This window comes from Lagopus muta, chromosome 8, assembly GCF_023343835.1.
Source record: "Lagopus muta isolate bLagMut1 chromosome 8, bLagMut1 primary, whole genome shotgun sequence".
Lineage (NCBI taxonomy): Eukaryota > Metazoa > Chordata > Aves > Galliformes > Phasianidae > Lagopus > Lagopus muta.
Genome location: NC_064440.1, coordinates 31,916,094 through 31,929,681, shown reverse-complemented (window position 1 = coordinate 31,929,681; position 13,588 = coordinate 31,916,094). Strand labels below are relative to the sequence as shown.

Sequence of the window (13,588 nt, the reverse complement as noted above, 5' to 3'; positions counted from 1 at the left end):
CCCCCCACCGCGCCATCTTCGCCTCGGGCGGGACGGGCGGGGCCGCGGGACTCAACCGAACCGAGCGAACGAACCCGAACCAAATGGCACTTTGGACGGCGCGGCCCCGAACGCGGAGCGGCGATGGCCGCGGCTGTCCGACGGCAGGCACGTGGGCCGGCCGCTCTGCGGGCCCGGGGCGGCGCGGCAGCAAACACACACACAGCGCTGTCCTTCTGCCTCTGTATTTAGGCCTCCGAACAACGCGTGCATAAAATGGCGAGGCGGCAGGGCCGACGGAAACACGGACGGGTTCAACAGCACGCGCGCTTAAGGCCTCTAACGCTAAGGGAGCGGCGCGGTTTGCACTCGCAGCAGAAACGCGGTGGTTGTGCACCAAAGGGCTGCAGCGCACGGCCAGGCACCGGGCCGATGGGAAACGACAGGGGGACGCAGCGCTGCACGTGGGAAACGGGCGTTCTAGTGCCTGCGGCTTACTGCTGCAGGGTGACTGCTGGCAGAGGGAGACCTTAATGCAATTCGTATTACATACACTTAAATAAATCACACTCTTAATTGCTGCTGCAGTACACAGTGAGGCCCCCACTCTCATTAAAGCTGGTTCTCCCTTCTCGTTTCCAACACGAGATCACTGGATGAAATGCACCCCGAGCCCCGTGCTGCGCTGCAGCAGTTTGCTCAGCCTGCACCCGAGCTCTCCTGCTGCCCACCTGCACCCAGCCTCGCTGGGGCTGTCAAAGTGAGGCTGTGTTTTCTCTCACTTGTGCATCACTGTTAGCAGTAACATTTCTAGCCACTGGAATTTGAGCTAGGAGCAGATGCAAAGCGCTGTGGTACAGGAGGCTGGTGCTGGCTGCAGCATGCTGAGGAGATAAGAAGGGCAGAGCACGGTGCGGTCAGCAAAGCAAGCAGCCTGCCGTTTGGGACGCCCACTGAGCAGCAGCTCTGAGGCTGCCACCCCATCATCTCCCTGTAACGCTTCCATCTCAGCTTTAAAGCTGCATTAGTGCACCACCTACAGATGGATGGACAGAGGGATAGATTAATACAGAGATACAGCTTGCCCCCTGGGCAGTGGAAGCAGCACGTGCTCAGTGCCCCTGCGCTTGGGGTGGCTTTTGCTGTCGGCTGCGGGAGCTGAATGCGCACAGGATCCCTGCTGACAGCTCCCATCAAACGTGAGCGTTTGGCAGACGCCGGGCAGCACAGCCCAAGGCTGCACGGGTTGGAACACGACTGCAACCTGCTGCTGCCAGGCACACACATCGTTTTTCACGACGCAGTAAAACGTGTGCGCTGCCCCACAGCAGTGAGACAAGCGTTTGTAGGGCGGCATTTAAACCGCTCCCAGGGAGATGCTGGCAAGAGGCACGAGTCCTTCCCTTGGAGATGGAGAGGATATCGCTCCATCTCCGCAGTCAGGCTGCTTTATGACGCACACGTTCAAATTACAAGCCCTAGGGGCCGAGCTGGTAATGAGCACATTTTGCAAACTCTCGCAGTGATCTGAAGCATTTTTCTCTGCACAATAACAGCACAGTCACAAACCGCAGTATCTATGCTTCTCACAGACACTGGAAAAGGCTGCATGGGAGTCCCAAAGCACGGGGTGACTTTGGGCACTGCTTATGATTTCATGGCTTGATTCACAGCTGGTTTGCAGTTTGTCCCTTAGCAGCTAACGGCTACATTCACATGTCCCAGTAATTCTGCCACAGATTTATAACACATACAGATCTCGCACTTGCAGCCATCAAGTTACACGCATAAAATGGAACCTTTTTAAATAGAATCTCAACATGCCAAAAATAGATTATTTCCTCAAGTTTCTGCCCTGCAATATCCATCTTTTGTTTGCAAAGCACATATATATTTGTATGTTTGCATCTATAAGGAACACGAAAATACCATATATAAATATTCACTTTAAATCCCTATATCTAAGTATGTAAGACAGCGTCAGTGGAGGAGTTGCAAGGTACCAGAAGGTCCACGCACTCCTGATGTGGTTTCCTAGATGGTTTTCCTTTTAAACTGTGTATCACTCAGTACACGAAAGCGGGACAGCATGGAGTATGTATCCCATCCATGGACCACTCACCCCCTGTCCATCTCTCTGCGCACAGCACGTGCATTCCTTTCTATGGTATGCACTGTATTTAGTTTTACAGAGCAAATATTTTTGTAGCAGGAGGGCAGCATCTTACAGAGTGGAATGACACCAACAGATAAAAGTAAACTCAACCAATGCCTGCAGTGCCAAAGAAATCAGAAAGAAAACTGCCTAATTGCTCCACGGTGCTTATTGTTGCTCTGCAAGTAAGAAACAATGGTCCCAGGCTTGTAAAAGTCAAGCTTTAGATTGGTACTTTTTGTCAGCGTTTTCACTGTCGCTCCCAAGCTGTAAAAGCCTGGCATCCAACTAATGCATAACCAGCCCTCTTCTCAACACAGCTACAAAAATAAATCTCAGAGAGGTCTCTCACTCTCTTTCCTTGCACAGTACCTCAGCCTGCTCACCCAGAGAGGCTGCCTATCACAGTGCACGGCTGCCACATCAGGGCTTTGTGGACCACACACATTTGCCCACACACCCGTACCCTGAGAATTTTGTACAAATTCTCTGCTCCTACCATCTTGCCCTGGATATAAACAGATTCCTCATACAGAACTTTGCCAGTCTATAGCAACGGGCTGTTAGCTCTATTCTGCTTTTGGATAATAAAGTGCTCTTAATTAGTTACTAGTTACCGGGGAACTCAAAGGAAAAGGTACAGTTTTCTCTTCCTCCTCCCACTCCTGTACCTCCCCAAGAGTTAAACATGAGATTCATCCAGGTCGACATCCGTCTCCCCAAGCTCCACATGTGTGAAGCTGAAGTGAGTGGCCAGCAAGGGGTTTTCCATCCCGTTGTCCTCACTGATGTGAAGGACCGTGTCCCCGTGCTGCAGCAAGCTGGTGGTCTCCAGGCCAGCGTAGTCCTCAGTGTCAGAGAGCTGTGTGGGCGGCGTGCTCTGTGCTGTGGCTGGCCGGGACTCCACACTCTCCTCTTTCTCCTTCTCAGCAGAAAGTGCCTCGCTCTGCAGGAGAGGAGAGCCAGTGGTTAGGCTCAGAGGAAGAGGGCAAGAAAAAAGAGCCAGGGAACATTTGGGAAATATTTTCTTATTCTGAACTACTGCTTTGCCATTAAGGGGCCAGGTAATTGCAGATTTGAAGTCCCTAACGTTCTACCCTTACAATTTTTGCTGGTGAATCAAATTTGTAGCAATAACCAGAAAAGTTGCCTGCTTTCAGTTTTTAACTCTTTGCTGTTTCATGGTTAAGTATATCTTCAACAAGAGCTTCTTACACACATTCATGGCGAAGGCCATACACCCAAAAGACGTGAGATGTCTGGGTGCATAAAGATCTCAGTGCCACAGTGCAGTCTCAGCGTGTTGAAATGGTGATCATGATTATCTCTGCACTGGGCTCAGTGGTGTCCAACACAGAGAGGTTGAGCTAAGCTCCTTTTGAAACATGATGCTGTTGACACAAACCCCCCTGAGTTTGTGCAGGAATCCTTCCTGAAGGACTCATTGCTCATAGAACGAGGTGCAAAGACCAGTCAAAATCTCACACAGCTCCACAGGGACTTGTGGGTCTGATGCGAAGATATAAAGAGAAGAAACAGGGATTTGCAAACTAAGAATTGTTACAAAGGTAGAGAGGTGAGGGGTTGATAAAATTCAGCCTGAAAAAAAGCCAGTCTTTACTCATCAGCAGGTTTTCATCATACAGCTGTAGTACAGCTTTATCTATCTGCCCTGCAACTTAACTTGTTGAGGCTGAGACGAAGCAGCAGGCACACACACGATAAAACTGTCGGACATGCTACCTGGCCAGCGGTCTGGCTATGGAGATCAGCTACAACGACGGCAGGTGAGGACGTCAGCACAGGTTTACTCGGTGCTTCCTGCTTGCTGCTCTCCTGGGGGCTGCTGTGGCTGCAGCCCTGCTGCTGGGCAGCTGAAGCTGGGGATTTGGCTGGGGATGGTGGTGTTGCCTCCGGCTGGGCTTCAGTGAAAGTCACCGAACGCTTCTGCTCCGCTGAGAGGTGCAAAGCCCAGAAAATTGAATATTAAGATGCTGTAATTTGGGAAGGAAAACTGAACAAAAGCAGACAGCATCCCTAGAGTTTTTACAAGCAAGACAGGATTCCTGATTCATTCCATCTTTATAAGCTGTCTAAATGGCGTCCCATTTAAAAGCCTTTTATTCGTAGGCTTCCTCTCAAGCCATAGCAAGAGTCACGGTTCTTCTGAAGACTACTGACCCTACCTGTCTTTGTCATGGCTCGATGAGCCACCCAAGACATCTTCCCATCCCTGAATGTAGTGTATTGGATTCCCATGTAGGGCATAAACATAGAAGGAAGTTGCCCGAGGCTTTGCAGGAAATTTGAGAAAAGAAAGAGAGGAGCTGACTGCCTCTCGTTCCTGCCACTGACTGAGTCCATTACCGGGACTAAAACTCAGCCATGAAACTAATAGCCTTGCTCTCACCCTTCGTTATTCCAGGAGAAGTTTTATGCTCCAAACATCTCCAGCAGCACTGTTAAGCCCAACAGTCCTGGCTGAGCAATTAGAAACCCGGGAAGTTCTCAATAGACCTTTGCTCTTCCACGTGTTTCCTCCCAAGTTAATTGCTCACTTCAGATGTGCAGAATGCAGCTACCTGTTCTGCTCGACAGTGCTGACTCGTATTCATTTTCATATACAGCCCTTAAAACTCTGAACTGCAAAGCTTCCAAATGGTGGAAATTTTCTCTCTTCCACTCTCACTAGCATTTTCAAAATAGGCACGTCTGGAGGTTTTGGACAAGCAATGGAGGACACCTGTACCCTAAATTCTCCACAGCTTTAAGAAACATGATCATTGTCCAGTCCAGCTTCACCTTGCTGGCTTTTGGAGAAGCCATTCAACCATAGCTGATAGGATAATCTACTTGCTAAAAAAAAGAATAAGCCTGGTGATGCTTCCCTGTAGTAACATTTCCCAGCCCTTACCAAATGGAACTGAACATAACGATGGCACTCTTATTTCTGCAAAGCAGCTGAAAACTGCTTACATACCCTTCAAATATACTAACTTTTCATTTGATCTAGAGCAACAACCAAGTATTTTCCACTTTAGCATATGAAGTGCTGATTCTGAGCATGCAGTACAGCCCTACCACTCGGTTTTGGTTTTGGCTGGATGCTCCGCCGAGTGGTTGAAAGTCGAGCTCCGTGGCGGCTACGAGGCTCAGTCTGAGTTTTCTGACGTGACAGCAGTGGTCGTCGAAGCTAGATATTGGAAGAAAGAGCCATGTTAAGCTTAGGTGTGTTCATATAACACACAACTTCACCCCTGCAGAAAGGATACACATACATATTTTAATGTTTCTGTGTCCCAGACATCTCCTTCGTATTAAAACTTCTGTGGTTTGTCTTTTCAGTTTCGCTGTCAAATGCAGTCAGTGCACTTTGGGTAACATAATTTGAGATTGAAAACAACCTAACCAACCAATAAAAACAACAAAAACCTGCAGAGGAAAGATTCAGGGAGTTCAATACGAAGTACAGCTTCTTTTGGAGGGTTCGTCAGGTCTCGCAGCTACAAATTGGCAGTACTTGCTAACTCGAGTATCACAAGTTATGTACAAGGAACATGTCACATCCAGAAATCATTTCAGAACAGAGACAGACTAGAAAAAACAACCCAGGCCTGTTCACTCACCTGCCGTAGACCTCTCTTCCGCCCCAGGGGTTGCTGCAGAAGGAGGTTCTGCTGCCCTGGCTCACTCTGCACGCTTGCCACCCTGTTGGATACCAACAGCATTAGGTCAAGCACAGAAGCAACTTGTCTAACCAGCAGGAATCCTGGCAATTGTGACTAAAATAAATAAATAGATAGATCAACCACTAATGGCACGGTCACTTCAAAGAGCACATACTGTCTTTGAAGGATGGTGGGAACGTGTCTGTTGGGTTTTGGCTTCCAAGGCTTAGGAGAGGGTGGGAGGTGGAGTCATGGCATTCAGGACTTGGCCACGCACAGGTAGCATCCGACTATAAATAACTGCAAATTTCAGTTTTCAGTCATTGATTGATGCATCCCACTGAGCAACACTCACTTCTCTCCATCCTTTGCCACATGGGCTTCAGCAACAAAGGCAAGAATATCAGCTTCCTAGTTCTAAAACCTTCTTGTTTGCTTTTCATTTTTTTCACAGACAATGTTGTAAAAGTTTTTTTTTTTTCCTCCCAGAGGGACTCCACAGCCTCATCACAATTTTGTCATCTGGTTTTAATTCCAATTTGAGTCAACAAACAAAAAACAAACACAAAGTGACAAAGGATCTATTCACATAATGGATGCATGAGTTATGTGAACAAGGCCCCATACTCAACACTTGCAGCCTTGAGTCTCTGTGGCTAACATGAAAAATACAAGTGAACATAAAATTCATATATACATAAAAGCGCACATTTTTAGTTTTTATATCTTGGCACAGAACAATCTTTAGCAATAAAACAGACTCGGCTACATACCATCTCCTTCTACTATTCAACTGATCATTAAATCTACTTCCTATAAGAATACCACCCTCCCCTCATTTTTATCAAGTACTGCATTCCTCCCAACAGTTAAAAGTTGGTCATTTAGCAGGCAGCGGTCACAAAACGTAATAGCTGAACAAACTATGTCTGAAAGGCATATGGTTACAGTAGCAGCTAACGTTTAGATGGACTTCCTTTAAATCAGGCAGCTGCTTATCTGGGAGAGGCTGGAATCCACTGAGCCACAAGTCCTATTTAGCAACCTCCAGCTATAGCTGGTGTGCACTGTCGAAGATTCAGTATTACAATCCGTCTTGCTTTAGGCCTGCCTTCATCTAAAGGAAAGCAACTTTTTTTTCTCTAGATGTTTTCCCTGGATCTTCCCTAGAGGAGCTCAGTACCACCACCAGAGTGAAGGTTTACTATCTGACCTAATTTGAGCAGAGGAAAAAGACAAACCTAAGGGTTGACATGGTCAGACAAGAAGTCATGGAGGATGTCTGTGGAAAGGCTCAAGAAGTTCTGTCTCCTAAACAGCTCGCTCCTCCCTTTGGCAGAAGTCATTGCTCTGTGTAAGTTTGGTACAACAGAACATGGGAGCTTTCCGGCTGCTTCAGGTCAAAGTCTGGTTAACTGAGCTGAAAGTCCTTTTCCTTGCTCCCTTATCAGTTTAAACTGAAGCCAGACTTTGCACTAAACTGTATGCGTTTCCAAAAGCTTCGTGGTGAGACAGCTGGCAACTTCAGGAGGGAGACACTACCTGCAGCCCCTGAAGCTGTTTGTCTTCTCATCGTCTGACCACAACGCCACAACCCCAGCCATGCCTGCGGCAAATCTCACCACAGCTGTGGTGGTTTGGAAAAAAGGAAAAGCTTCTGCAAGCTCAAAGCCAGAACAAACAAAGATACATTTCAGTCCTTTTCTCCCTCAGACAGCTCCTCCAAATGAGATCACCAGCCTCTGGAACATATTTTCCAGCTTTTAGGTAGGGTATTGACACGGTTTACATACAAAGCATCCTAAACAACATGCAAACACACGCATATGAATAAGCAGAGTCCTCAGTTACTTCCTGTGAGCAGGACTGTGTTCTTGTCCTTATTAAAGCAAAGAAACTACGCTTCAATTGGCCTTTTGATTTGTGCTCCAGACTATCAGAATTTACAGCTTGTAGAAATTTCCTAATCTTCTGCCTCTAGAGTTACACAAAAACTTATTCCACTGACTTTTAAGAAGTTTTAAGGGTAATTGCCAGTATGGGACTTAAATAAGAATTGGCCAGAGAAGCCCTTGAAAGAAAATTTTTCTATTGGACAAGCTTCTGAGAATACTGTTAAAATGTCTGATGAAGGAGCAGCAGCTCTTAAGTTAGATGAGTGAGGAGACATACCTGTCTGTAGCAGGAAGACTACAGTTATTCAGTACAAAATGCTGTTTATAGTGGTGAGACAAAATCACTTCACATGCATCATGAAACTACTTTGAAAAGGTCATTAGATAAAGAGAGCATGTCGACCACATGAGGGCACAGAGGTTATACATGAAGAGAAAAATGACTCCCATGGAGTAACCTGAGCAGTGAAGACAGACAATAGGGAGGTGAGCAACAGAAAGGCTGGATTTCTTGTCTTCCTGCTAGAGTCTGGGATTTTCAGCCTGGCTAATATCGTAAGTGAAATGAGTTTAGTGCTGGTGTATGTTTATTTCCAGTGCTGAATCATTACGCTAATTGACATAATTCAGGATGATCTTATGAGCTGAAATTGCAGATAATTACTGAAGGCAAATGTTGGGTTGGAGAGCAGCACAGTTTTGCAGAGCTGTCTGCACACAGCACAGTCCTGATGTGGCTCTGCTCTTTTGCCTTTTGTCCCCAAATTTTGAAGAGGAGAGGAGAAGGGAGGGAGAGGAGAGTCATAAAGACCACAAATTTCAGATGAGCAGCTGATATTTCAGATGCAGATTTTCACTTTGTGTGGGTCTGTTTTCACATCAAGGCAAGCTCAGCTGATCGTATTTCCATGAAAATGAACATGGCAGACAGATTGTTGACTCTGCCTCAGCCTTCCCTCCTCTCCTGTCTCTCCTTGTTTACCAGAGCTGACCAGGAGCACACTGTTTTTCAGGCAGCCTGTGGGACCCAATCAAAGAACACTAAATCAAATGGCGTTTCAGCTGACAGTACCTTTCCCTCCTATGGCAACGTGATCAATAAGGAGGGTTTTGCTGCACAACGTACATCAGATTTATTTGGGAATAACAAAACTGAAAAATTTCCTGCCCGTCACAAAGATGCTCTGTCACTCCCTGAGTAACTGTCAGAGTTTTTATCCTTGCAGCAATGTTACTTCCATTTCATAGTTATGGCAGAAACAGGGGAGCAAAAGATCAGACAAACCCGGCTTCATGGAAGCATGCCACCAGCACTGCAAGAAATGACAGCCAGTCACACAGTGGGGGTTAAAACAAACTTTGTCACACTGGTAATTAATAAGTGATGTTCATAAATTACAAGAAACCATGCAGCCAAAAAAAAAAAAAAAAAAAAAAAAAAAAAAAGATGAAAGAGGAAAACAAAGGATGCAAGGAGTTTAAAGGTCTGCTAAAAAGCTGTACATGCTTGCCAAGCCACTGCGGTAGGATTTACACACTACGACCCAAGACATCTGAGTGAGGAGGGTTAGTGGACAAAGACCAGTGGAAAATGTACATAAAGTCCAGCTCTTGTATTCCCAGATACATGGTGCTGGTGTTAGATCTGCTATGCTTGCCCTGACAATATGAATTTGCTTTCATCTTCCCTGTCAGGTACCATGAAGGTACAGTAGGCATAGCTATAAACATTAACAGACAATGCCTTTGTGCAACAGATTTCCATTACAGTGAGTTCTCATTTTTCTTCCTTTCCTGATTTGGGGGAAATGTGCTCTCCTCTGATTACAAACACAACGGCTCATGATGCTGGGTGCAAACGTTCCTCAGCCCTGCAGCCCATGCTATCTGTTTACTTCTGAGCACTTAAATGCTATTCCCTTCTGTCTTCCCTGCTATTCTGCATAGCTGGCTATAACTGCTATAGAACAATGAAAGAACAGACTTTACTCGTTCTTCTATTTGTCACTATTTATTTAATTTATTTAAAACTCCTACTCTCTGTAAGGGTTTAATGTCCATGTGATTTATTTCTTTGTGTCAGTTACGATTAAATTCGGATCTTCAATTCAGAAGGCAATCCTCAACAGTTGTCACTGTCTTCCAATCAGAGTTACGTGAGAAAAACTGAAGCCTACTTTACTGAAAGCTAATGTTCCTAAATGTAAAAACACATTTATTCTATCCTGTGATCCCCATAGCACAATAATCTCCTACAGTCTGCTTCATTACTTCTGTGCTTTAGAGGAGGAATCCAATTTGCAAATTTAACAGTGCATTTGAAATGACTTTTCTTGCTCACAGAAATGTAATCTAGCTTTTTAATATGAGCTTGCAGTATTTCCTTGTCCTCTTTATTTCTAAGGTTTTGCAGCCCTGATGCCTGCTCCTTGAAAGTAAATACTGATCTCTACAGAAGTGACTCCCAAATACGTCTGTTCAGATCTTCATCCAAGAAAGCCCTGTACCACAGAGCAGGGTGGAAGATACATTGTCCAGCAAGATCTGGTGTGACAAATTACTAAGAACCCACCGTACAGTTGATTATATTTCAGGGTTCAAAATAAATTACTGCTTTCGAACTCATCTGTTGATTTAGTTGTCTCACGTTGCTCGGCCCAGTCGATCAAAACATTTCAAACTCAACACTGACACAGCCTGGTATCAGGTTGTGAAAGCTCTAACTCAGATATGGACCTTCTTTTCTCATCTTCCTCAGCTGGGGTGAGCTCTTAGTTCTACATATGAGATAGCCCTAAGCTTCTTGGGTTGAATCACTTCGTTTTAAGCCCCAAAACTAGCTCAGATGAACACGCAATCAATCTTGCTGTGACATGGAAACAGATTACCACTTTCCTGCCTCTGCCGACAAGCCTATGTCTTTTCCCAATGCTGTTCCTACAGTGGCACCATTTAAAAGCCAATCTGCCAAAGCAGGATTCAAGTACACGAAGAACAGCGTGAGTCATAGGATGATCTTAGTGACACAACTAATGATAAACTCCACTTGTCACCTGAGAAGAACGAACAAATGAGCAGAGCAGCCTGTCCCCGCCCCAAAAAGCTGCTACTGGCATGTAAAATCTAAGTAACTGAATAAAAACCGTTCACACCAATGCCTCTCAGTGCATCTACATCTTCAGCTGGTGTGGCCAAGTAATGAAGTGGTGTGTTTTCTACCCTGCAGCCAACGTAAGGGGTCTTGTTCTTCTGGAAAGAAAGAGAGATGCTCTTGGCCTCATGAGAGCTCCCTGACCTTGTGAGGACAGGCTGAGAGGTGTGAGCAGAGACCGTAAGGATGACTAGCACAGCCAAGGTAGGAGTTAAAGGTGCAGACCTCCCTTCTAGGCTCACTCCTGATGCATTTGACAGGCACGGTCCTATCACTGCTTGCACACAAACTCCCCTGTCCACAGGAAATGCTAAACAGCTTGGCCCAAACTCCAGCTCAGATGGGGCAATTTTCCAATATGTGGAATAATAGTGTTCGCCTGCAAAGCTTTCTAAAACCACCATTTGAGAAGTGCAAATATTGAGAATTACTGTGGAGATCCACAGAGAACTATGTTCCACAGGAGTGATTGTATTTAGTTTTATTAGTGAATGTTAAAGAACACAGCTCGATATTAGTATTAAATCTTTTGTGGTGACAGCATTGTGAGATGAATGGAAAAACAGATGTCTCTGTTTTATATAAGCCTCCAGATTAATATTTATAGCAGGCTACAGCTAATACCTTGTGGATAATCTTTCTCATGCCTTCACAAAATTGCTAAATAAGGGGAAACCCCCATGCTAGCCAGACAGATCACTATTTCACTTGCCATTTCTCCTTCCCCTTAACTTCCTCAAAGTTTGGCAATCAAAGCTGAAAACTGAAGGTGATTTGCTACACCTTTGACTCGCAGGCCTGAATATCAATGAGCCACAAGAGACAGAGATGGAAGAGCAACAGAAGGTGAGGGGAAGAGACAAAGGTTGGAAACAGTCTGTTTCCCAGCACACACACTGACAGACAGGTAGTGTTAACACTGTACCTAGAGAGGCTGCCCTCAGTGGCCAGGCTCGGGGAGTCATCGAGGACATTAGGTTCACTGCAGGAGGGGCAGGGAGATTAAAAATTTAGGGAAAGAAAATGCAAAAAAAGCATGCGATCGTCTCTGTTTTCAAGGGAAAAAATATCAACGGAATAGAAAAAATAAAAAAGGACGGTAACATTAATTGGTCTCGCAGGCTCAGCAGCACATCTATGACTCAGAGGAGCTGGAAGAACATCTGATAACAGGAGCAGTCTTCAGAGGGAGTTTACGCTACATGGAGACTTCTACATCTCGGGTATGAATCGAGGAGCTGAGGGATTCCAAAGGATGTGTTTCCACTGCTAATAAGGGCAAGGAACTATTTTCTAAGCCATTTTTCTGTGGTGTTTTCATTTATTTTAGTTCTATTTACTTCCAGCTTCATAGAAAGCTTTTTTTCATATTTTTTTTTGCCCTTCCCCACGAGCCAGTTCTTCTGGGTGAAAGGAAAGGCTAATCTGTTTCCCAGGAACTACAGACCACTCTTGTTCAGGTACAACTCTATGGAAAAACATCTGCAAAGCAAGATCTTGTAGTGCAATGAAACTGTAAGTAAACAGCTGGAGTGATCCTGGCAAACCAGGAAGCAATCACATCACTTTTCTACACTTCAGCCATTCCTGGACAAGCAGCCTTCCTTCTCTGCCCGTCGGGAAAACGTGAAAGAAAAAAAGCAGTGTGCTGGGTTACCAGCAGGAAAGCAATAATAACATTACTTAGCATTAATTAGTTTACATTCGTGAGGCAGTCCGAAAGCCCAGAGACCACCTCTGACTAAAAAGGGCGTGATTGTGGGCTATGGCTGTACCTGTTGAGCTTGTACTTTCCCTGTACAGATGAAAAATGATTCTCCTAGCACACCACGTACACCAAAAGTAGAGAGCAAAGCTCATTTGTAACTGAAATTACAATCTTTCTTTTTTTTTCCTCAGAATCACCATGACTCGGGATTGCACAAAGCAAACACTGCTGCCAGTCAGCTGTGACTCATATGAAGTTTACGTGTTCAGGATTGTCATGAAGGACTGGGGACAGTGCAGTCCTGCACATTAATTTTTTAAGAAACAAAGGGCTTGAATCAGTTGGGTTCAAAAGTCAAACAAGTTCCTGTAAGTGAAAAATCCCAGATAAAATCTGTGCAACTCCTCTCTTGTAAATCACCTCTCCTATCTCTGCTGGTATGTACCACAGCTCTTACTTTTCCTTCATGTATCAAGGTTATTTCTTTGCTTCCAAACAAGACAGGGAGGGAACAATGCTATTTGACTTTCTATGGCTGGTCAAGAGATAATGCAGAATTTACTGTTTAGAGGTTCAAAGGAAGTAGCATAAATTAATCTACCCACTGAAAGGTATCTTTGGATAACTATGTCACAGAAAAAGAGAACAGTAAGTATTATTCACTTTGAACAACAGTCACATTTAAAGCAAAACTCCTCTCAATGCTTTCTAGGGATGCACATTTCCCAATTTTCTCTCTTTCTCACCACTCCATGTTAATCAGGAATAAGGCATTCAAGGGTATTCTCATCAGCAAGAGCACTTCTGGTTTTAAACAGTGTTAAGTCTCATCTTTGAGCCTGACGTTCAGTGTCTGAGATGAGATAGTTACTATCCTAGGAAGGATAATGTCTGGATAGAAGAAAACTGTGTAAGTAAAACAGGCTACTTCTGCTCCCTGTCCAGCTCTGGGGATTCCTCCCCCACTACCTATACAGATCGTGTACAATGCTGCGGTTCAGTGCAGAAACCAGGAATCACATCTTCTATTTT

General features: G+C 45.1%; 1 protein-coding gene across 15 annotated transcripts in view; it reads right to left on the bottom strand.

The window, feature by feature from the left end:
- Positions 1-54: 54 nt before the first annotated feature.
- UNC80 (unc-80 homolog, NALCN channel complex subunit) overlaps positions 55-13,588 on the bottom strand; it is a 120,889-nt gene continuing 107,355 nt past the window's right edge. For 9 of the 15 annotated variants that reach the window (XM_048952942.1, XM_048952937.1, XM_048952943.1 and 6 more), the window contains 5 exons: positions 11,774-11,830; positions 5,761-5,842; positions 5,216-5,327; positions 3,878-4,089; positions 56-3,080 (listed from right to left, as the gene is read on the bottom strand). In XM_048952942.1, the coding sequence (XP_048808899.1) occupies positions 2,817-3,080; positions 3,878-4,089; positions 5,216-5,327; positions 5,761-5,842; positions 11,774-11,830 (727 nt within the window). In that variant the 3' untranslated portion in view covers positions 56-2,816. Of the gene's footprint in view, positions 3,081-3,877; positions 4,090-5,215; positions 5,328-5,760; positions 5,843-11,773; positions 11,831-13,588 lie in introns of all 15 variants that reach the window. The other 6 variants (XM_048952933.1, XM_048952934.1, XM_048952939.1 and 3 more) reach the window with 3 other exon arrangements.